This window comes from Zootoca vivipara, chromosome 9 (assembly GCF_963506605.1).
Source record: "Zootoca vivipara chromosome 9, rZooViv1.1, whole genome shotgun sequence".
Classification (NCBI taxonomy): domain Eukaryota; kingdom Metazoa; phylum Chordata; class Lepidosauria; order Squamata; family Lacertidae; genus Zootoca; species Zootoca vivipara.
The window spans coordinates 16,169,998-16,193,597 of NC_083284.1; the positions used below are offsets into that span (position 1 = coordinate 16,169,998).

The 23,600-nt window shown below is 44.9% G+C and overlaps 1 protein-coding gene across 2 annotated transcripts in view; it reads left to right on the top strand.

Moving 5' to 3' along the window:
- MMRN1 (multimerin 1) overlaps nt 1-23,600 on the top strand; it is a 70,927-nt gene that overhangs the window by 22,047 nt on the left and 25,280 nt on the right. Inside the window, exons 3-5 of one of the 2 annotated variants that reach the window (XM_035113050.2) lie at nt 569-675; nt 12,063-12,176; nt 14,465-14,638. In XM_035113050.2, coding sequence (XP_034968941.2) covers nt 569-675; nt 12,063-12,176; nt 14,465-14,638 — 395 coding nt within the window. The remainder of the gene's footprint in view (nt 1-568; nt 676-12,062; nt 12,177-14,464; nt 14,639-23,600) is intronic. The other variant, XM_035113051.2, reaches the window with a different exon arrangement.

Here is a 23,600-nt window from a genome sequence, read left to right on the forward strand (position 1 = left end):
TCCTGAGCTGTCTTGTTTCTTTGAATAAAGAGTTAACTTCACTGAAACTGTTATTGCTGACTGGCTCCTGACACCCCCTTTATTTTATTTTTGTCAGATAAAACCTATATAAGCTGCCCAGGCCTTCTAATAGCTTGATATCTTTTTAGTGGGTTTATATTGCTGTGTTATTGCTCTGTTGTATCTTGTTATCTTTGTGGGATCTTTTTATTATAAAAAATATGGTTTTAATCTTCCATTGCCCAACTTTGGAAGCCGCTCCAAGATCTTTCGCTGAAGAGTGGCTAAGATGTATTTTAAATCAATGCCTACATAAATAAATAAAACCACCACCACCCTCCTGCCTCCTCAACTCTTAATTTCAACTGTGCTCCTGAGGTCTTTATTTTCACTAGGTTTGACGTGAGGCTGTTCTGTAAAAGCGTTTGCTTGTGGTCTTGTACAGGACACGATCAATAGACTTCAAAAATAATCCCTCAGTGGCCTATTACTGATGTATCATCCTGTATCATGTCCATTCATCTGAGACAGAGCCCCGCTAACGTTTGCTTTCCAAATCACCTTGCAGCTCCCAGTCAAGGACTCGCCAAGCTTACAGGGTCAAACATATGATAGTGACATCACTGGACTGGAAGTGCTGCCCCGGATACAGCGGAGCAACATGCCAGCCCAAAGGTATGGGAAGCGACGGAAATGTTAACCCTTCCTGGCGAGCAATCTGACCTGGCTACAAAATGGCTGGAAGCGGGAGGGAATCTGCTTGAAGCAGATAGAAATGGAAGCCCTTCCAGATCAGGTGTGGGGAAGCTCTGGCCCACCAGATGTTGCTGAACTACGACTCCCATCATCCCATGCTTCTCACGCACAGTGGAGGATGCTGTCCCGTTAGCAATGTTGTTGGTCAGTTTGGGTCCTGGATGTTTAATGGGGGTTGCCTTTGCAACAGGCAGCGGAATGCCTTGGACTGGTTCTGTGGGAGTCTTGGACAAACCAGGAAGCATAGCTGCCAAGTACCCCGTTTTCCCCGGGAACCCCCCGTTTTTACTTACCTTTTCCCAGTGGTCCCCCGTATCACTTCGTCTCCCGTTTTTCTCAGTTATTTTCTCCTGCCGGCGGCCATTTTTTTCCTGATTTGCCCTTCTAGGGGCACAAAAAATGGCTGCCGTTGGCTTCAAAAGTAGCTTCTACGCATGACCGGAAGTGCGTCGATGCAACTTCCGGTGTCACCCCGCCCATCTATGGGCACAAAAACTGGCCGCCGCCGACACCGGAAGTCGCATCGACGCACTTCCGGTCATGCGTAGAAGCTACTTTTGAAGCCGGCGGCGGCCATTTTTTGTGCCCATAGAAGGGCAAAGCGACACCGGAAGTTACATCGACGCAACTTCCGGTGTCACACGGCTGCCGGTCCCAGATTCTGCAGTCCGGGACTTGGAAGGTAAGCCAGGAAGAGACTGGTCTTAATCCCAACTGATCCTAAGAAATCAGGCACAGCAAAGGAATAAATCTTCAGCATAGTTAGCATCATAGGCGCCAACTCCTAGGGGTTGAGACACTTTTGCCCCATCCCAGTTTATTTTTTGAGAGAGCTGATCCCCCTCAATGTTCAGAGGGTTTTTGGCTCCACCCCCTGACTCCTCAGGACATCATGCACATGACATCAGGACAGCATGTGATGTCGGCCACATGACGCCAGTACATTGCATTGGACCCCCTCAATCATCCAGAGAAGATAGTGCCTCTGGTTAGTACAGTGGTTAATTTGGCCCTGGCGGAGGAAGCCCGCCTGGTTCAAGGAACAATTTCATAAAGTAATTACTCAGCAAATGCCTCTTGTTTAAAAATTAATAAACCTAGAGTAGCTTGACCCTCCTGACTTTCTAAGGTACGCTGTCTCTGAATGTATTTCAGCCAGAGGGCATACATTTAGACACTCAATCCCATTCCCATTGAAGTCAAAGCAAATTTATAGCCTGGGCTTCATTTGGATTAAGATTGAGGCAGATGGCAAAATGCCATGCAGACTATTGCACCGACCTTGTGTGAAACATTGCCTGCTTGAGACAGGGAGTCCTGTATTTTACGATTGCCCCCATGATCAAACATATGGCAAGTGTGTCGTGGTTTAACAGGCTTGCGACTGCTATTACTTGTTCGTGGCCTTATACGAGCTCCCCTTGAAAAATAAGATATGGCACCCACATACATATTTTAAATGGATGAATATTACAAGAAATGCCATTAGCTGCGGTAGGGAACTCAATCATCGGCGGTAGAGAAGAGGCTGTGATTAAAAATTTATGGGCAAAAATGTAGAGAAGTCACTGCTGTTCTCATCTAAGAGAAGGAAATCTTAATACTGGCGGCGGCACGGGAATCCCCTGTGGAAACAAGAGTCTCTCTTATACATGGCTGAAAGAAGGTAGATGTTTTGGGTTAACTCTAATGGGGACTGTTTGTTCGTCATGCTTTTACATCTAGGATCCCAGGCAACATGGATCTAAAATGTTTTCAAGGCTTCATAGAATCAAAGAATTGTAGAGTTGGAAGGGACCCCCAAGGGTCATCAAGTCCAACCCCCTGCAATGCAGGAATCTCAGCTAAAGTATCCATAAAAGATGGCCATCCAACCTCTGCTTAAAAGCCTCCAAGGAAGGAGGCGTGTTGCTCTTGTTATTATTGGACAATAGTGACAGTTCCATGAGCATGAGTTTGATTGTGGGCCTCAGTTTTCCCTCCCCCCAACCCAAAAGAAAGCCTACTCTGAAGGGTTGGGAGATACTCCAGAAGAAAATAGGAGCATAGGCAACCACCTTACCATTGGTCCATCCATCTCAGTATTGTTTGCACTAACTGGCAGCAGCTCTCTAGGGCTTTAGGACAGGGGCGTACCCAGGATCAAAACTAGGGGGGGCAAGGGGCAGGGCCAAGGCACGGGAGGGAAGGGAAGGGAGGAAGTGCACACGGCGGGGCGGGGGCGGGGGAGGAGCCAGAGCGCGGTGGCTGCCGGGCAAGGGGGTTGCCGGCAGCAGCAGCAGGATCAGCGGCAGCGGGGGAGTTTCCAGAGGCAGGCGGCAGAGGAGGAGCACAGCCCAGCAGAGTGTGATTTCGGCGTTCCCACCCACCGCGCCCTCCAGCTTCCCGTCACGCTCTCTGGTTCCCCGCCGCGCTTGGCCTTGCCGGAGGGTGCGACGGGGAGCTGGAGGGAGGGTGCGGTGCCGCGGGCGGGAACGCTGAACTTGCGCTTGGCCGGGCTGTGCTCCGCTTCCGCCTCTGCCCACCAGCCCCACCGGCAGCACCGCTCTCGTGCACCGGCCCTGCTTCTAGGGGGGCAGCTGCCCCCCTACCCTGTGCTGGGTACGCCCATGCTTTAGGAAGGTATATTTAGTAACCCTACCTAGAGATACTGGTGGTTGAACCCATGAGCTTCTGCATGCAAATCAGATGCTCTGCTACTGAGCAATGGCCCTTCCCCGTGGGAAGTGGCAGGGGCCAGTCCAAAGGGAAGGGGTAACCAGAGAAAATGGCATTTCCTTGCTTCACTTCCATGTGTTCTGTAGGATGGAAGGTCTGCTTACCTTAACAGAAGGGATGTGCTGTATCCAAGCTATAGAAACCACTGTGATACCCACAGTGGGTAAGCAGTGCCTTGCTGGCAAATTTTATTGGGATCGATGAATCTGAGGTTGTCCTTCAGAGGTTCAGATTGGCTAAGACAGGGATGCAGAACCTGTGGTCCTGCGGATGTGGTAGGACTACAACTCCTTCCAGCCCCAGCCAGTGTGAGGAATAGTCAGCGGGGGTAATGGGAGTTGTAATCCAACAACATCGGGAGGACCACAAGTCTAAGGTCACAGTGCTCCTGAGTAGGCCCACTGAAATGAATGAGGGCTCCACAAGGGTATGGAAGAGCACTCATTTCAATGTGGTTGCTTGGGACATCTTCCTAGTCAACCATTTTTCTGGCCCACAATCCACCTATTAACAAACTGGAACACTAATGTGAAATTCCCTGCATCTGAATGAACCCTGAGGAGGTGCACACAGGCCAGCTAATCAGAGTCTTCCTCACTAAAATAAGATGCATTGGATTTCTATTTAAATTATATAGTGTCTAAAGTTGCATTTATGCATATAAATCAGGTATGAAAATTTTAGGAAAGCCCTCTTCTTTGATGAAGCATTCCTTCTTCTTTTTTGGCAAGGCACTGTGCCCCAATTTTGAAATTTGCTTCCCACCCACCATGTTGGCATCTCTCTCTCTCTCATCCGCATGCAAATCCCAAATGGCAACGGGCCATCAGATTCTGAAAGCCAGCAAAGTTTATTTAAGTGAAATCTCAAGGCAGGCTTGGAAGTTTCTGCTCAAGTGAAAATTTCAAGTGAAACTAGAAAAGAGAAAAGTTGTAGTAAGACAAGTGAAATTTCTTGGGAAGGTTCTGCATGTTGCTAGCCCAAATGTGCTATGGATGTTTCCTGCCTCTTACAGTATTGGGAGTTGGAGTCCAAAATCTGGGCTCCAATACAGCAGACTTTCTCCTTTGGCTCCCTAAAATTTCAGAGGTCTGCTCCATAGTAACTCAGAGAGGGGCTTTCTGTGTGACTATCCCACTTCTGTGGAAAATAATTCCTCTACTTACCGGGTGCAGTTGAATACATGTTTGTTTTGACAAGTTTTTTCAGCTCGATGAAAAAGTCTCTGCCTTAGGGGTTCATGTTGTGTTGTTTTTAAACCAAATCTTCAGTTGTTTGCACTGTTTTTAAAAACTGTTTTTTATTTGTCTTTGTGGTATTTTTGCAAATTGCCTAGAGACCCATATAAAAGGCAAATAATTAACTAATTAAATAGAAATGTTTCTGAAAACCCATGTGGGATTCCTTTCAACAGAACCTGTCTTTGTCAGGTGCAAAGAATTTTCAGTCCTGCGACTAATTCTAAACAGAAGAGGAAAAGCTCAACATTTATAGACTTTTCCCAGTAGATGGCTGTATAATGTTCACAATAACAGGAGGCCAACTGCAGTATAGAACAGCAGACAAAGGAGAAGAATTAAGAGTTAAACCCGTCTACAAAATTCACTGGGGATTTATTAAACCAGTGTAAGCGGTCAATGAAACAACTCCTAAGAGGAATCCCATTACTTTTAGGTGTGCTCCCCATTAGCACTTGCTGTTGCAGAATGAGAGTTCCCAGAGTTCTCCAGGAAGAGGGATGGATTGTTAAACCACCCTGGGAACTATAGCACCCTGAACAAAATACCACTTTCCAGCATTCTTTGGGGGAAGCCATGACTGTTTAAAGTGGAATCCTAGTGCTTAAATGTATCAGAAAGAATAATCATAGAATTGTAGAGTTGGAAGGGACCATGAGGGTCATCGGACTAGATGACCCCCCGCAAGGCAGGAATCTTTTGCCCAACATGGGGCTCGAACCCATGACCTGGAGATTAAGAGGCTCATGCTCTACCAACTGTGCTAACCCAGGTGGTATAGCCTAATATATTTTAAGTGGGACATAGGAAAGTGCCGTAGAACATATCTAGCCACATATCGTCTCCTCTGACCAGCAGCATCTCTCCATGGTCTCGGGCAGGGATATTTCCTGCTACCTAGTCATTAGAATTGGAAATGCCAGGGTTTAAAACTGGAGCTACAGAGGGACGTGGGTGGCACTGTGGGTTAAACCACTTAGCCTAGGGCTTGCCAATCAGAAGGTCGGCAGTTCGAATCCCTGCAACAGGATGAGCTCCTTTTGCTCGGTCCCAGCTCCTGCCAACCTAGCAGTTCGAAAGCACGTCAAAGTGCAAGTAGATAAATAGGTACTGCTCCGGCGGGAAGGTAAACGGCGTTTCTGTGCGCTGCTCTGGTTTGCCAGAAGCAGCTTTGTTATGCTGGCCACATGATGTGGAAGCTCCCTTGGCCAATAACGCGAGATGAGTGCTGCAACCCCAGAGTCAGTCACGACTGGACCTAACTGTCAGGGGTCCCTTTGCCTTTTTAGAGAATGCAAAGCAGGCACTCTTTCTGTGAGCTTTGGCACCTCCTTGAAGAGCGGACCTGAAAAATACGAAGTGCAAGAGGTACAAAGAGGAACTTATCAGATGCATGCCCACCCCAGAGTCACGATTGGCTGCAGCTATTAACTATACACTCTGTGGCAAACCCATGCTTACCTCTGGGTATTATGTGAAATAGTCCACCTTTAAAGGGTACAAGCAAAGCTGAAAGGAAGAGAGGGGATTGTGAAATCTGCATCATATCTCAAAGCAGCCACCTAGCTGATTTAATTAGGAGGGTGCTGCAAGGATTGACTGGGGGGAGGGGAAAACACCATCACATTGGCAGCTGTATATTTGGGAACAAAAGAATGGTAAGCAGAAGAATAAAAGGACATCCATCAGGTGGCCCTTTATCACCGGAGAGTAACTGATTCCCCCGTCAAAGATTGTATCGTCACGCTGCCACCTGATAAATCCTATGTAATTAATTGGGATGAATGCAAGTATTTAACTCCTGTTGACAGCTACGGCCTTATGAAGATAACAGCGGCCACTGAGAATGTGAACCGAGCTTCCAGCTTACATTGCAGCCTTGACTGTTGCTATGATAGGCTTTGAGGACAGCTAGATCTCACACGCCCCTGTGGAGCACCTAATTGTTGCTTTCTGCAGTTACAACAGATAGAATGTCTTTGTGTCATCTGGAAGGCTTATTCATCCCGGGGCTCCTGCATTTTGGATAGCGTCATCATCCTATCTGTCAGTCAGGAAGGACACAAGCCTGGGAAGTACCCGAGAGTCAGCTAGGAGACACCTGCCAAAATCTTGTCTGACCCAGACCCTGAAAACGCCTCTTCTGCCCCATTTCAACAGAGACTTGGAGAAATCCACAGTGGTTCAAAGGCAGTCTGAAGAGCCTCATTGCCACAGGATTGCATCCTCCTGGCCCCTCATCCCACCTGGCTGCCTTAGTAATCAGGGGTCTCCTAAGGAGGAAAGGTCCACATGGGATGAAAAATCTAGGGGCATAGGAAGACAGGAAGCTTCCTTATCCTGAGCCAGACCACTGGGCCACCTAGCCCAGTATTATCTACAATGACTAGCAGCAGCTCTCCAGAATTTCAGACAGGATTCTCTGCTATCCACCCTACCTGGGGATTCAACATGGGACATCAAAACTCATGGACATCCAATGAAGCTGAATGTTGGAAGATTCAGGACAGATACAAGGATGTACTTCTTCATGCAGTGCATAATTAAACTATGACACTCGCTCCTTCAGGAGGCAATGATGCCCACCAACTTGGATGGCTTTAAAAGAGGATTAGACAAAGTTGTGCAGGCCAAGGCTATTAACATCTACTAGCTGTGATGGCTATGCTCTGTCTCCACAGTTGGAGTTGCTGGAAACTAGAGGAGAGAGAAGTGCTCTTGTGACTGGCTCCTGTCTGAAGGTTCCCCACAAGCATCTGATTGGCCATTGTGAGAACAGGATGCTTGACCATTGTGAGAACAGGATGCCCCTTCGGCCTGATCCAGCTGGCTCTTCTTCTGTTCTTAAGCACTGCCAATCAGAGTGGCTAACAGCAGGCAAGATGGATCAGCGGTAAAAGGCATTGCCTCATATATTCAAAGTACTAGAGGAGAAAGCGACAGAGGCAGAGAAAGTGCAAATGTGGGATGCCTTCAGGCAACTTAAAACACACAAATGCTGATTGAATCAGAGCTTTTAAAATATCCTCTTTGGAACTGCTTGATCCTTCAGGTGACAGAGATACTAGATTTTTGAACTGGGTCCCAATATTAAACTGCCTTTCCTATAATAAACAGCAGTCGGAGTTAGAAATCGTATCAACTGAGCGACAAACCTCAGCTCTCTCGTCTCTTTCTTCCTGGCAACCCTGTGACCCCCCTGAGGCATTTATCTGCAAATAGCAGCAAGCCCAGTGGATCTGTTGAAACTAAGATAAGAGGGCTGGGATGGAGAGTCAAACTATTTCCCTTAATCCTTTTGTACCTAGAGAAAGGTCCCCCTCTTTATTTAAATTCAGTTTAAGGTCATAGCTGAGATCCATGGTGACTTTTCTCTTTCTTCTTCCTCCCGTGCCCCCAACAAACTGTTTCTCTAGGCTCTGATATTTAGCAATCTTCTGTGTAAATATGTTGCTGTATGCTTTGCGAAGCACTGTTCACTCACCATGAATGGTGGTTCTCCAGGGGCTCAAACCTTCTGCCTTTGCTTGGGACTGTAAGAAGAGAAGGCTTCTCAGGCACCGGGCAAATGGCAATTTATATCGGGGTGTGTGTGTGTGTGCAAATGCCTTGGATTTGGGGGGTCAGAGGTTGGGCAGGATGGTGTACACTGTAACTTTTTTGAGAGAGAAGAGGCATGGTAACATGGAAAGAGACACAGTGGTATAGCATTTGCCTTGCATGCATAAATTCACAGGATCATTTCCTGGCATCTCCAGGCAGGGCTGAAAAAGACTCATTTTCTGAAAGCCCAGAGAGTCTCTGCCATTCAGTGTAGGCAATACAGAGATAGGACTGAAAAGGCAGCTAACAACAACAACAACAACAACAACAACAACAACAACAACAACAACAACAACAACAACAAATTATTTATACCCCATCCATCTGGGCACTTCCCAACAGAATTAAAAGCACAATAAACCATCAAACGTTAAAAACTTCCCTAAACAGGGCTGCCTTCAGATGTCTTCTAAACGTTAGATAGTTGTTTATCTCTTTGACATCTGACGGGAGGGCATTCCACAGGATGGGTGCCACTACCGAGAAGGCCCTCTGCCCGGTTCCCTGTAACCTCACTTTTCCAGTGAGGGAACTGCCAGAAGGCCCCCGGAGCCGGACCTCAGTGTCTGGGCTGAACGATGGGGGTGGACGTATATTGCAGGTATGCTGCTTCAGGTATACTGGGCCGAGGCCATTTATGGCTTTAAAGGTCAGCACCAACACTTTGACTTGTGGTCAGAAACGTACTGGGAGCCAATGTTCAGGACTGGTGTAATGTTCCTACCTGCTGCTTCCAGCAAGAGAACTGCTGCTTTGATCATTCCATGGAGATCTGCCAATTCCACTTTCTTTCAGCTTCTCAGCTTTCCAAGGTTAGGTTTCATTTGGTCCATTTTCACACCCGTTTGCATTTCTTAAAAACAAAAAAACAAAAGATGTCTGCATGAAAATCTGTACACTTTTTGTGTGCATTTCCAAATTAGACATGCTTATTTCTTAGGATAGCTGCATTGCATCCTGGTTCAGAAGGTGCAAATTAGACAGATCCACATTAGTATCTGCACTGGATGACTTTCCCTCCACCCTCTAGGCTAGTGCACTATATAATTTTTCTCACAGTGACCGCTTTTTCTCCCCTGACCCACCTATGAGGACTGCTTTCTGCCTGTGACAAATGAGTGATCTGACTCTTCTACCATGAGCATAACATAGCATTTTAAATAACAGCACAAGCTAGTGAGATGGTCGAGGTTCAAAACTACAGGACTTCTGATACTGATTTTGCCAGCATGTAATGCTCGTTTTTAGTACGAGGCGAGCCCCCTTCCCTTGAAATCCTTCCTCTTTTCATAATTACAGCTGGGATATATTTCAAGGATACATGGAGGTTTTGCTAGGGTGCAACCTGCTCCGCATTCATCCTGCTCGGTGCTCAGAGCCAGCAGCCGCTGCTGGTGCCTGCTCAAAAGCCGGCTACTCTCAACTGAAATGTGTGTGACTTTGATTGATGGAATTACAAATGGGGATATATTTACAGAAGGATATCTTGCCCCCCGCCCCCGGACAACAAATGTGCTCAGAAATGTCCCGTGTGTGTGGCTGAGGTGGCCCACAGCTCACTGTTAGAGTGCTTTCTTTACAAGCAAAAGGTCGGAAGGTCAATCTCTGATATGTCTTTATATGGTTGGTAAACATTTCTGTCTGAAGCCATAGAGAACTGCTTCCAGTCGGCTTAGAATGAGCTAGTTAATGAGCTAGAACCTGCCCGTCACTGGCATATGGCCCTTGAAAGGTTGTCCCAAAAGGAATGAGGCCCTCAGACTGCGAAATATTCCCTACCCCTGCTCCAGGGCATTGTGGGAAATATATGGTGTTTCCAAGCTGCTTGCCCAGTGCTCATTGGAGCATTGCTATTGCCTATTACCAGATAAGTCCTTCAGGGTCCGTGGGAACCTACCAAAGCGCATTATGTCAACAGATCCCTCAAACTGAGTCTGGCCTCACCCTCCTCTCAGTATCCTGAAACAGCTATAACAGCTGAGTTCTGATTTGCTTGATACAACATGCACCTTGACTTCTCAACTGGCAATACAGAAATCCCAAGTATTGCAGCTTGGTGTCATCCTTACCATTGTAGTGTGATGTGCTGTGTAAACAGTGCAATAGTATATGCACAAATAAATGATAACCCATCTCCATAAAACAGAAAACGCATTGCCAACATTGTGGCAATTTACTGTAGAATCCCTGCTGCTCACACTCACTGGAAAGGGCCTCTCTGACGAGATCAGTTCAGAGTATTCTCAAGTATCTGGAGTGCAATTTTGTTCCTTCGTTATTAAAAATGATATGGTTCTCTTGAATGCCCCTTGGGTAACTGCTGAATACAGATTTAATTATTCTTCATTCTTATCTAGAGCACAGAGAGTGATATTATTAGTGATGATGGGCAAACTCCCCCTGTCTCGATTCAGAATGCGCTTGAGTAAAATGCTATATATATTTTCAAGATTGCTGGATAAATTATAGGAAATGCATCACTTTAGCTTGATTCTGTTCCGAGCTGGGCTCCATCGCACACTTGACAATGTCACCGGAAGCTTTACTAGTCCCACGATGAGAGATTATAATGTATCTCCCTATAGAAGGGAAGACAGGGACAGGGACCAGGTGACCTGTGTGTGCCTATTTGGTCTGCTGTCCAGGTACTGACTGTTGATGGACATCTTCAAGGTCCCTGATGCTCTCCTTTCTTAGGGCCCTTCAAGTTTAAACTGGACGTGGACTGGACTGCCAATCAAGTCAATAGCAACTTGACTTAATCAAACTAAATTTGACATTATTTTTCCTGCCTTAGCCAGGACAGTTGGGTGGATAGTGCCATTTTGTAGTTTAGTCACTAGGTGGCACTGGACTTAGATGCATCTGAGCAGAGTCAGAAATTCTGTTCTCGCTTAAGAAGAGAGATAATAGAGTTCTTATCCATCTTTCAGAGGTGTGTCCTCTGAGACAATGAGAACTGGAGTTTTCAGAATTAACTGTACACTGTCCTCTTAAATATAGACTCCCTTTTCATGTCTTCTCTTAGAATAAACCGCTCAGTTTTCCATATTTGTGTCTGGAACCTGAATCCCACTGTGAACGTTTCACAGACAATACAAAGGTCGGCTAGGTTAGTCCAAGCCTCAGTGAGATTCTGTCTCTCTGTCCCCCAAAATTCCAGCAAATATCCACCCCACCCCCAAGTGTGCTGCCGATTTACATCTAGTGGCTCAGAAATCCTTTGAGTATTGCGAAAGGGCATAGTTGAATTCCAGATCTGAACCTCGCACACTTCCATGGCATTCTTAATACGGGCCCATTACCTGGATTACCCTTCCCCATGATCACTGGAGCTGAGCAATGGGCACGATGTAATTACTATGTGGGGCTTGCTCTATGCCCATCTTTAAGCCTCCACTTCAACATTAATCTCGCCGCTCTCCAAGTGTTCCTAATGATAAGGGAGGGCGAACCTTGCATTAGCACGAGCTCCTGCAAATCACAATCAATTGCAACCTGAAGGAGACACTTATAATCCTCTCTGGTAAGAATTAAAGCCATTCACTATCCCCCGCCAATATGGTGGCATAGCATGTGGTCCAGATGGGCAAAGCAGCTAACTCGGGAATCAGCACAAGCGATTAGGATTTAGCTGACTAAGAGCTGGGGGGGCACTGGAGTGCACCGGCGATGATATTGCCGCGTACTGGGTGAATTAGTCACGCCGAATGTTTCATTCACCCTGATTCTTCTTCCCCGTTTTAGCCCAACAGGATCAATTGCTTCTACACAGCAACCAAGCAGAGAGCAACGCAGCTGTCGGCGGGGGGACACCAGGGAGCCCAGAGCAGCAGCAGCAGCAGGATCCCAGCGACCCAGGTCAGCGGTTGTAATTACTGCAGTCCCTAACACAATCATTGTCAACACTATTTATTAAAACCAGAACAAAAGAAATCCCCTCGGCCACTGAAAGCGATGTGATGAAGCATTGGAGTCTCTTGCAATCTTGTTTTCCTTTGTGGGGTCTGCTCAGAAAGGTGAGGGGGCAAAACAGAATATTGATAGAGAATGGGCTTACACAGGCACCATGGCACTTGGTGGGAAATTCATTTTCTGGGACAACATTATTGGATACAACAGCCCGATAAGGAACAACAAAAGCAATCTAAAGTCAGGGGCTCCGGTGACATATGTTAAATTATTGCTAATGGCCAATCTTTTCTGCTGCTGGTGCCAGGGCCAGGGGCAAGGGCTCACATCGTCAGGCTAGGGAATAGGGCACTGCCCGCTCTCTTCCTCCTTGAGGTCTCTGTCTGTTATCTCCAGGTGTATGAAGGTTGCAGGCAGGGCTACAGATGCAAATCCATGAGCAGAGCAATGAATGGGCATTCATAACGGAAAGGAGCAAGGGCCTCGGCTTGCCTTGTCCTCTCCTTCTGGGTCCTGGTGCAGATTGAGGGAGAATGCAATGGGTAGTGGTGACAGTGGCAAGGTGAGGCCATCTTGACCAAGGGCCCTGCAAACCTTGGAGTGGGCACTGGCTGCTGGTTAACGTTACCATTATTTATTAAATTTGTATGCTACAGATCACAGGGCAGTTCACAACATAAAAACACAAGCCAAAAAAACCCCAATGAAATACATAAGAAAAACAAGAACAAAACAAATCAATAACCCCGCTTGCCCCTACCAAGAAACACATTTGAAAGGGTACGGGATGTTAATCGGCTGAACACCTGATTGAAGAGGAACATTTTTACCTGGTGCCTAAATGAAGGCGCCATCTGAACCTCCCTGGGGAGATCATTGTACAAGTGGGGAGCCACTGCAGAAAAGGCCCTTTCTCGTGTTGCCACCCTCTGGAACTCTTGCGGAGGAGTCAGATGATGATGATAGTCTGGAATGGTGTGCATGGGAGAGGCACTCCTTGAGGTATATACTGCAGTCCTTTACCATTTAAGGCTTTATAGGTCGAAATCAGCACTTTGAATTGGTCCCGGAAACTAATCAGCAGCCAGTGCAGTCAAGCCAGGATTAGTACAATCTGCTCGATCTGTCTTGCCCTGGTAAACAACTTGGCTGTCGAATTCTACACCAGGTGAAGTTTCCAAACCACCTTCAGAGGCAGCCCTGTGCAGAACATGTTGCAGAAATCTAACCTAGAGGTTACCAGAGCATAGACAACAGAAGTTAGGCTCTGGTAGCCTAGGGGAGCAGCTGCGACACCAGCTGAAGCTGGTGGAAGGCACCTCGTGCCACTGAGGCCACCTGAGTCTCAGCAACAGCAAAGGACCCAGAAGGACCCCCAAGCTGATTCCATTCAATGGTCCAGAGATAACAAGCTATGCTTCTTTTTTTGTGGTGCAATGTACTATTTGCAGAAAGACAGCTAGATCATTTGGGGGGGGATGCAGTAGTATAATGTATTTATTTAAACCAGAGTTGAGATAACTCATGCCCAGGGGCCAAATATGGCCCTCATAACTCTTCCTAGGCCATGTCCCTTTCCCAAACCCCTGGCTATGCTCCTCAATAGCCTAACTCTGCCCTCTCCACAAGTGCTTTTGCACAGTGGATATGTCCTTGATTTGTGATGATGCATTTTGCTTGCCTAGATAGAGGATAGGGAGCTGTATGTTGGGTTGGTGTATGCTAAAGTCTCTGGTTTTTACTGTACAGAGGAAAGAGTCTTAGCTGCTGCTTCACCCATTTTTTCCTCAGGTCCCGACCACCATGGGCTTGTGGCCCCCAGAAGATTACCCATGAGGGAATGCAGGCAAAAAGCGGGGGGAGGCTCCCCATCCCTAATTTAAAAAGTAAAACTGAATCCTCCGTAGAAAACTAACTAGGTGGAAGAAAGCGCCACTTAGGCTCATTAAATTTCTCTTAACTATTCCACATACTCTCCTGGAATTATAACTACTCTATAATGAATATGGATTATTCAGCAATTATTTGCTGCTGTGCTTGTATGAATGTCACTCATAGCTGAAGATTCATGACAAAAATCAGAATGGCCCATTCTTATTAATGACTGCAGAAACTTTTCGTTTCTGGCAATTGCTCGTGGAATTTGTTTCTGTGCTTTCTTTCTTTTTGCGATTTAATTTAGTGACTTTCTTCCCTCTCCTTTTATTCCATTCTCCCTCCCACTACCCCTGACCTAGCAGTTGCGCAAAAAATGAATGAGCAGATTAGCAGCCAGGAGATGAGACTGACTTTGCTACAGAAGAAGGTTGACAACATTTCTGCCGTCGTGAGTGATGTGAGCGAGACACTCTCCTCTCTGGAAGGCAAAATCAATGAAGATAAGGGCAGAGACTTCCAGGCTTTTCTAAAAGGTAAAAGAAAGAAATTAATGCAATCACTCACCCAGTTAAAAGTGCCGGGGAAAGAGAAAGAGGAGGGAAAAGAGAGAAAGAAACTATTAGAAATGGACTTAGGCTGTCCTGTTCCATTATTCCACATCCTGCCAGGGAAGTACGTTTCCCTTTGTTCTGTTACTTAAAAAGAAAGAAGAGGAAGAAAAACGTCAGGTGACTGGGCGTACCCCCCAACCCAAAGTGTTGAAGGTGGAACGATAAAGCCTTTAGCGCTCCTGTCATGGATGCTCATCCCATCCCTGGACGAACAGGTTGCGCAGAGTTTCTGTAGTTGTGTGTGCAAGTGCCCCCTCTCATCTTAAAACAGTAAGTAAAGGGACATGACTAGGCATATTTGGGTCAAATCAGGCCACAACTTTACTGACTACAGATGTAAAGAGGTTTGGTATAGGCGCTGGGTAAAGCCACTACTTCAGAATGACCTTAACAGATTAGACACCTGGGCCAAAGCAAACAAGATGAATTTTAACAAGGAGAAATGTAAAGTACTACACTTGGGCAAAAAAATTGAAAGGACAAATACAGGATGGGAGACACCTAGCTTGAGAGCAGTACATGTGAAAAGGATCTAGGAGTCCTGGTAGACCACAAACTTGACATGAGTCAACAGTGTGATGCAGCAGCTAAAAAAGCCAATGCAATTCTGGGCTGCATCAATAGGAGTATAGCATCTAGATCAAGGGAAGTAATAGTACCACTGTATTCTGCTCTGGTCAGACCTCACCTGGAGTACTGTGTCCAGTTCTGGGCACCACAGTTCAAGAAGGATACTGACAAGCTGGAACGTGCCCAGAGGAGGGCAACCAAAATGGTCAAAGGCTTGGAAACAATGCCTTATGAGGAACGGCTTAGGAAGCTGGGTATGTTTAGCCTGGAGAAGAGAAGGTTAAGGGGTGATATGATAGCCATGTTCAAATATATAAAAGGATGTCATATAGAGGAGGGTGAAAGGTTGTTTTCTGCTGCTCCAGAGAAGCGGACACGGAGCAATGGATTCAAACTACCAGAAAGAAAATTCCACCTAAACATTAGGAAGAACTTCCTGACAATTTGCTGCCAAGAATTGTGGTGGAGTCTCCTTCTTTGGAGGTCTTTAAGCAGAGGCTTGACAGCCATCTGTCAGGAATGCTTTGATGGTGTTTCCTGCTTGGCAGGGGGTTGGACTGGATGGCCCTTGTGGTCTCTTCCAACTCTATGATTGTATGAGGGTGTCCTATGATTTACATCAAATAGCATCTCCCTCACTGGATTGTCACCTGGGGAGAGCTGTGGCCCTAGCCCCTATCTGGGTATCTGGACAGAAGCAGCTTCCTTGGACCCCTTTAATGGGGGGTCCAATGATACCCTTTCTTTCAGAGTTGTGATGATTGGTATGAAGATGGGGAAAACCACTAGGTTGGTGCCAATTTGCTGAGTGGTAAAATTCCTACCTGGCCCCAAATCTGGTGGCCAACAAAATCCATAGCAAGATCTTCATCATGAAACACAGCAGCAGAACAGAGGAGGAGGAGGATGGGGGATCCGACGATAAAGTGGCTGTTGAGGTAGGAGGTGGGGCCCTTTTTATTCACAGGGGGCGGATCCAAGAGAAGCCTATGGGCCCAGTTGGGTCAGCCCCCTGGGAATGTCCCACTTTCTTGCCCACCCGCTATTGGCCAATTTTGTGAGTGGGCAGAATCCACAGTCCAGATGGCAAGCTCAGCTTAGAAGAACGTCCTGCCATGCATGTGATTACAAGCGGGCACATAGCATCTGCAAAGGCCCCAAGTAACACACTGGATCTTCATTCTATCCATTCAGCAGTTCGCTTTGTTTGTCGTCAATTGAAATTTGTCCCTGGGTCTTGGTTGTGTTGCATATTGTGTTCGAATGTCTATTGCCTCTGAGTAGTAATGTTTTGCAGAAATAGCATACCTTTTAGCCTCTAAAAGCCCCTTGGAGACGTCTTCATGCATTGCAGGTCCATTCCTTACTTGCCTTGGCAGTTTTTGAGCTCTGGATACTGCTCTCAAATAGCCCTGCTTTTCCCAGTTATATTTAGACCTTCTCTCCCATCCATCCTGTTCCTCCCCCCACCCCCCCATCCTGGTGCATTTTATTGCTATGTGGCATTCTTGACCCTTGGGTATAAGTCCAATATGGCTTCGAACATTTTCCATTTCCTGTCAGCTTCCTTCCCATCCATTTTTTGTGTTCCCTGCGGGTTAATCTATTACTTGCACATATACCTCTGGAAGAACCACTGTGAGATCTTATCCTACTTCCTTGCTGCATTTGGATTCACTTAAATTGTCAATTGCACAGTAAGGTTCTATGCTCACACACAAAAGAAAATTAGTATGATCATATGAAACCCAATCCATTTGACCCTTTGAAGACAGCAATCCATGATCTACTTGCGCAAATTCACAACCCTCTGTGAACCGCTGCTATGCTCTCTCTCTCTCTCTCTCTCTCTCTCTCTCTCTCTCTCTGTCAATTATTGGAACCCCATCAAAGAAACATAGAATCATAGTCAGAAAAGACCACAAGGGTCATCTAGTCCAACCCCCTGCAATGTGGGAATAATTTGCCCAACGTGGGGCTCAAACCCACAAGCCTGAGATTAAGAGTTTCAAGCTCTACTGACTGAGCCACTGCTTTATCGTCCTTCCCCTGCACTGCAGGAGGTTGTACTAGCTTATCCTCTGGGTCCTTTCCAACTCTATGATTCTATGACATATTTCCAGCCTTTCCTTGGAAGGTTTAGCACAGTTTATATGCTTCTCTCATGCAAAGATCAGTTCCACACTCGCTTGGTTCAGCAGTGCCCCAGCATCCTGTGTTCCTAAATCATTCACTGATACCAAGCTTCCTTACAGATGGGCTGATAGGTGCTAGATTTGTATCATTGGCCCCATAGAGGCAGCATTTTGCTTTAGATGCTTTTAAAATGGAATTTCCTTCCCATGCTACATCAGCCTTGTCCCAGGCTAACCTCAGATCCACTCCCTGTCTGCTGGCTTTCTCTTTGATTTATGTGAGTTATTTACAAATTGCATTATCCTTCTGACCACTTTGTTTTATGAAAGTGCTACTATTAGCTTCTTTTATTAGCTTTTCATTATAAGCCTGGGGACTTGACGGGACTCGATCCTTCTAGTAGTGCAAACTGTGTGTGTGTGTGTGTGTGTGTGTGTGTGTGTGTGTGTGGAGACTGTGCTAGTGAAATAGCATTGTGATTTTTCCTTTGAAAGGGCTTCCTTTTTCTGTAGCATATTTGGGTACTGCTCTCTGCATTGTTCTGCCAGCCTTGCAGAGCAACTCTTCTACCAACAGAAGATTGATTCCCAACCTCAGCATCTCTTTCTCTCCAGCTCCTTATCCCCCAAAGGAAGATTTATTTCCACTTCTCTATATTCTTCTTTCTCCATCTTTATGCCTGCCCCTACAGTCCAGTGATTACTTTCAATTTTCATGCAGTCCTAGCATGATTGCAAAATAGAATCCTGCAATCCTGCAACAACAGAGATGGATAAGTTATGGCTCTTCAGATATTGCTGGATTCCTGTTCCCATCATTCCTTGACCATTGGCCATCCTGGCAGGGGCTGATGGGAGTTGTAGTCCAAAAGAATTGTGGGTATTCCATTGTGGGAATGCCCACTTCTCTGGGCATATGTCCCAAGGTTTAGATATGTGCTTCACTCTTTCCTCGTTGAAACCATTCACACTTCTCCATCCTTCATTTTGGCCTGAGTGTGCCTCTAGTCTAGAATGTAGCCTATTTCATTTACATTTTTGTCTTTGTCTTTTTTCTTCTTCTTCATTCCTGCTCATCTATGAGTTCTAAATTCATTCATTCATTCATTCATTCATTGAACATGATTGATAGAGTGCTCAATCTAAAAATGAATAAATAAACCTCTAAGTGGTTTACATAAAATTGCATAAAATAGTTATACGAAGATGCCAATAAAATCAATAAATAAAATGATCAAAATATAGGTAAAACCAACAGTTTAACAGCAGATATACATAATGAAATAACATGTCTGGAGAAGCTTGCCTGAATGAGAGTGTTTTAGCAGGCATCAGAAACGATATAAAAGCAAAGTCTGCCTGATATTAATGAGCTGGAGTCCAGAACATGGGTGTTTGGTCATTCCCAGAATTGGTGAAGCTCATTTGACAACAGTGAGAAATCAAGCCTTGGGTGTCATCGGCCCAGTCCTGTGGAACACCCTGACAACAGAGATTCAGCAGAGATTAAATCATGATTTATTGTTAAATTGCTTTTGGATTTTTCGTGGGAAGAAACAAACAAACTAATAGTAAAAAAATAAAATTAAAAAAATGGCCCAGTAAATTGTCATTCTGGGCACTCTCTCCCTTTCTTCAAATCACACTACTGTATCTATAAAGTTTAATAATTGGTGTAGCATGATTCTGAGATTCCTGGGTTGCAGAAAGTTGGACTAGATGACTATCCGTATCCCTTCCAACTTTACCCTACCATTCTAAGATTCTATGAGAGCTTGGAAATGTAGCCCAAGCCAAGCTTGGAGGCCTCAATGCCTTTCTTTACTTAAGAGTGCCCTTCTACTTCCTGCCTTCCTGCTTTCCGCCTGTATTAGATTTATGCTGGATCTGTCCCACCTTCTGCATTTGTTTTTTGCAACCTTCCACCGTATTTTCAGAGATGACCTTTGCATAACCTAAAAGGACCTCTGAACCGTCCTCATTCCTCTCCACCCTTCCATTAAAAGTCAAATTGAGGAGAGCTGGGAGAGAGGGGGGGTGATGACTTCTGCGAGCCTTGGTGGGTGGCAGGAGGATGAATGTCTAGCTGTGACATGCCACCATTAAACTCAATGAAGATACATAGCTACCGGTAGGCAGAAAGAACAATGAGATTGCTGCTGAATGAAAGAGCCATGTAAGCTTGACCTTAGTCATAGAATCTCTCACTTGTTTTCTTGCAAAAAAGAAAGAAAGAAGGGAATGCCCTGGCAGTTTAAGAGAATATTCAATATGTGATTTCTTTTCATATGGAAATTAAGAGAGAAGTGGCAACTGTTTTGATTTTCTTCTTTGCATTTTTTTTTAAATACGAAAACACCTTTAATCCACCTTGTTTTAAATGAATGAGTACATGGCCAAGTGATGCTCATGCCACCTTATGGAATCACATCTTTAACAAAATCACCCTCCTCCACCACCTACTTCCCATTATATTACTCAGCTGGAAAAACCCTCTGGCAACCTCTTCATCTAAGCAGCAGAAGAGTTTGCTGGGCTATTTCACAAGATGCAGTATGCATGTCAAGACTTACTTCTCTCCCACCCCCTTTCCCTAAAACTCTGCTGTTATTCTTTGGCTTTGCTAACACATACAAGTGCTCAAAACTCAACTGCATTTCAATAACTAATATTGCTTCCAATGCAGCAGCCCCTTATATAGATAAATTTATTAGAAGAAGATCACTGTGCTGTTGTTGTTTCAAAAAAAAACAAACAAAACCTCAGCAACCTCAGGACTTTCCAAAAGATGCCATCTAGGAGCACATCTGCCACCTGCAAGAAACAGACAAAAGAGGACTTTAGCTGGCTTTGTTCCTTGCCATTCCATGGCTGCTTGCTCCATTGCCACATGCTTCCGGATGACATGCTCTCAGCCCCCTTAACACACTGCAGCTCCCAGAATTCATTGAGGGAGGCCATGACTCTTTGAAGCAGTATCACAGTGCTTTAAATGTATGGTGTAGAAGGGGCCCTGGTCACATGCTGAGTTGTCGGTGTGTTAGAGAAAGGGAGAGGGCAGAGAAGACAAATTCATTTCGGCACAGAAATAAGTCTAGGTATTTCCTGATACGGGTGGTAGTGGTGGAGGGGGTGTCTTATTTCCAAGCTGCTCTGCCTCTCTGAGTCTAAAGATGGGGGAAACTCCCGGGTGTACAGATAGGTGTACAAAGCCCTATGCAACTTGGGTCCAGGATACCTTAAGCATCATCTCAGTCCCAACATATCCAACTGATGTCTGGGGAGTTCTGACTCAGGTGCTACAAACTCAGTAGGTGGCCTCAGGCAAACCCCTTTATCTCAGCCTATATGGGTGAAGAACAGCAGCTGCTGTAAGAATTACTGAGGTGAGGTGCTTAGAGCCCTTGGAAGACCATGAAGCTTCCCTTTCAGACACTGAGCTCGAAGTTTCATGCCTTCCTTTGTGCGCTTTGTTGCACTTGTCAGCTGAAATATTTTGCTGTAGTTGCATTCGGGTTAATGTTTCGGAATAAGGAGAATTGGGCCAAGGGTCTTATAAATCTAGACTGTCTGAACACTGAACACTTTGTTAGAGGAGAGCAGGATAAGTAAACAAGTACAAAGTTATGGGTTTTAATGTAATTCTTCTCATCTTCCAGAGCTTTTCTGCTCGTAGAGCCCCACAGAAACATAATCTTCTGAGGAGATTATTTCATTTTGGTTCAGGGTGGCTTTTACTCTGTTAAACAATTAGTGATTGTTTAAGTTTCTTTAGCCAATTAGCACTGATTTAGGATTTGGCAAGAGATGAGGGAATTCTTTAATTGACCCCCACAAGACAAGTCTTTGTTTCGACATCATGTGGCCACATGCAATTCCTGTCACAAATCCCTCCTTGTATTCTGTTTAGTTAAACCTTCTCTTTCTTCCCCTTTTCTTTTTCTGCCTCAGGTTAGGTGAAAGTTTGCGATTTTTTTGCTCATGTTCTTATACTAATGATTACACCAGCTTAAAACCTCAATTTCTACTTAGTGTACTGTAGAATATTTCCCACGAAGCATCCCAAAGTGATTTACAGTATAATTAAAACATATATTAAACAATTACATCTATAACATTTTTTAAAAAAAAACAGCCCAAAGCAACAGCACCTACATAAAAATCAAATTTAGATATCAGCTGGGATAGACCTCCGTTGAGAAGATGAACATCTTTAGCAGATGCCAAAATGCAATAGAAAAGGCTTCTGTCTGATATAAAGTGGAAGGGAGTTCCAAAAGTTCCAATTTTGATATTGTGCAGAATTATGATTGTATCTGAAGGATGCTTTGTACTGCAGAATGCAGCCATCAGTTGAGTATGTTGGGAGTGGGAGGATATTTAAATTATTCTGGTTCTAAGATGTATATGGCTTTGTACACCAATGCCTAGATAGACAGATAGGTAGATCATAGATGAAAGATATAGATGGATATACAATGTTTTGCATTTTCTTTTCTATGTGATAGAGCATTATTATTATTATTTAAAAAAAAACCTGCTATTCAACCATATTGTCACTTTAACCCATAATCATTGATATTAAAGATGCAGCTGAATAGATTGAACTCAGACGCCTTTCTAAATCAAAGCTAATTCATCTAAATTATACTTGTTTGTTGTGTACTCTGTATGCTAACTGAAGAGGGTTTTCTCACACAGGGTGGATAAAAGTGTATATAAATACATACATCTGCCACTGCTTTGTTGCATTTAACTAAATATGAGCGGTGCAGGTGCTTGCCACTCATACTCAGAAACTAAATATTCAAGATGGCTACAGTCATGCTGCCTGTTTCAGCCCACACTGAAGGGAATAGTGAAATGTGCCGGGTGCTCATCTCTTATTCCTTCTTATATGGCTTTCTAATTCTTCAGTATGGAGTAGTTGTTGACCTTGGGAGGTGTGGGGGATAATATTGCTCCTGCCACTGCTGCTGCTTCATTGCCACTTTCCTGCGGAGAGTCATTGTGGTTGTTGGATTTTTTGAATACTTTAGAGCCGGTCTAATGTAAATACTGTCTGTTTCTGTTAATTGCTCACAGGCGTGGGCTCTGCTTCTTGTATATAAGGCTCTGCCAGAAAGCCTTCCGTATCTCTTAGTTAGATCTTTCAGTTTGATTCATCTCTTAGTAGAGCACTCTCTCAGTTGTTCTCAGGTTAAGAGATTCCAAGTTGAATCTTAGTAAGAGAGACTCTCGGTTTAAGAGATTCCTTAGTTGAATCTTAGTATGAGAGTTGCTTAGTTATAATGCTAGTTTGCTGTTAATTCTCGGGTAGTTTAATGGGAGTTTTGTGGGAGGTTTGGAAAGTGGGTAGATAACATTGCTAAGAGAGAAAGCATTTATCTTTAGTTTAAAGTCTCTTTAGAGTCAGTTTGTTTTTCAGTTAAAGAAACCCAACCGTTTGTATTTTCATCTGCATACTTTTACAAGTGTGCAGCTAGTAAGGGGTTTCATATAAGGGAGATAATTCCCTATGCTCTTGGTGGTGTTTTCTTAGCCAGGTCAACTTCTGACTGCGTATACTCTGCGTGAAGCGTACTTTAAAGGGCCGCTGTAAAACTGGGATATATTATTTAGATTAAGCAAGTTTCAATACCCAGGTTTCTCCAATGTAGTGCCCACCAGATCTTGCTGGGCTACAATTCATTTTACCTTGCCCATTACCTGTGCTTGCGAGCTGTAGCATCTTAAGAAAATTATTGGATCACAGCCTTTTGTAGTCTGGAACATGCTTCATCAGAACCGTAATAAAACAGGGGTTGGCAACCTTTTTGGAATGGTGGGCACATTTTGGATTTTGAGAGAGTGCTGGGGTAGTGGTGGCATCACAGGACATTAAAGAGACAGCCGGCCCCAGACAACCTTATGCTCACCATGAGAAGTCACCTGTGACCTGCTGGTCCTCTTTGTGGAGATCACAAAAATATTCATTTTACACATGTGTGCATGCACACTGATGCTGTTACTGTCCAACAGCAGCAGGGAGCATTCCCCAGTATTTAGTTCCAGTATCACTGCTTAGAAAGTGCCTGCACATTTTGACCCATAACTTTCTTTCTAGGAGAGCTAGAGACTTGATTTTTTAAAAAATGAAAGTTCATAGTCTGGGCTACCTGCCCAGGGGCACAGTGGAA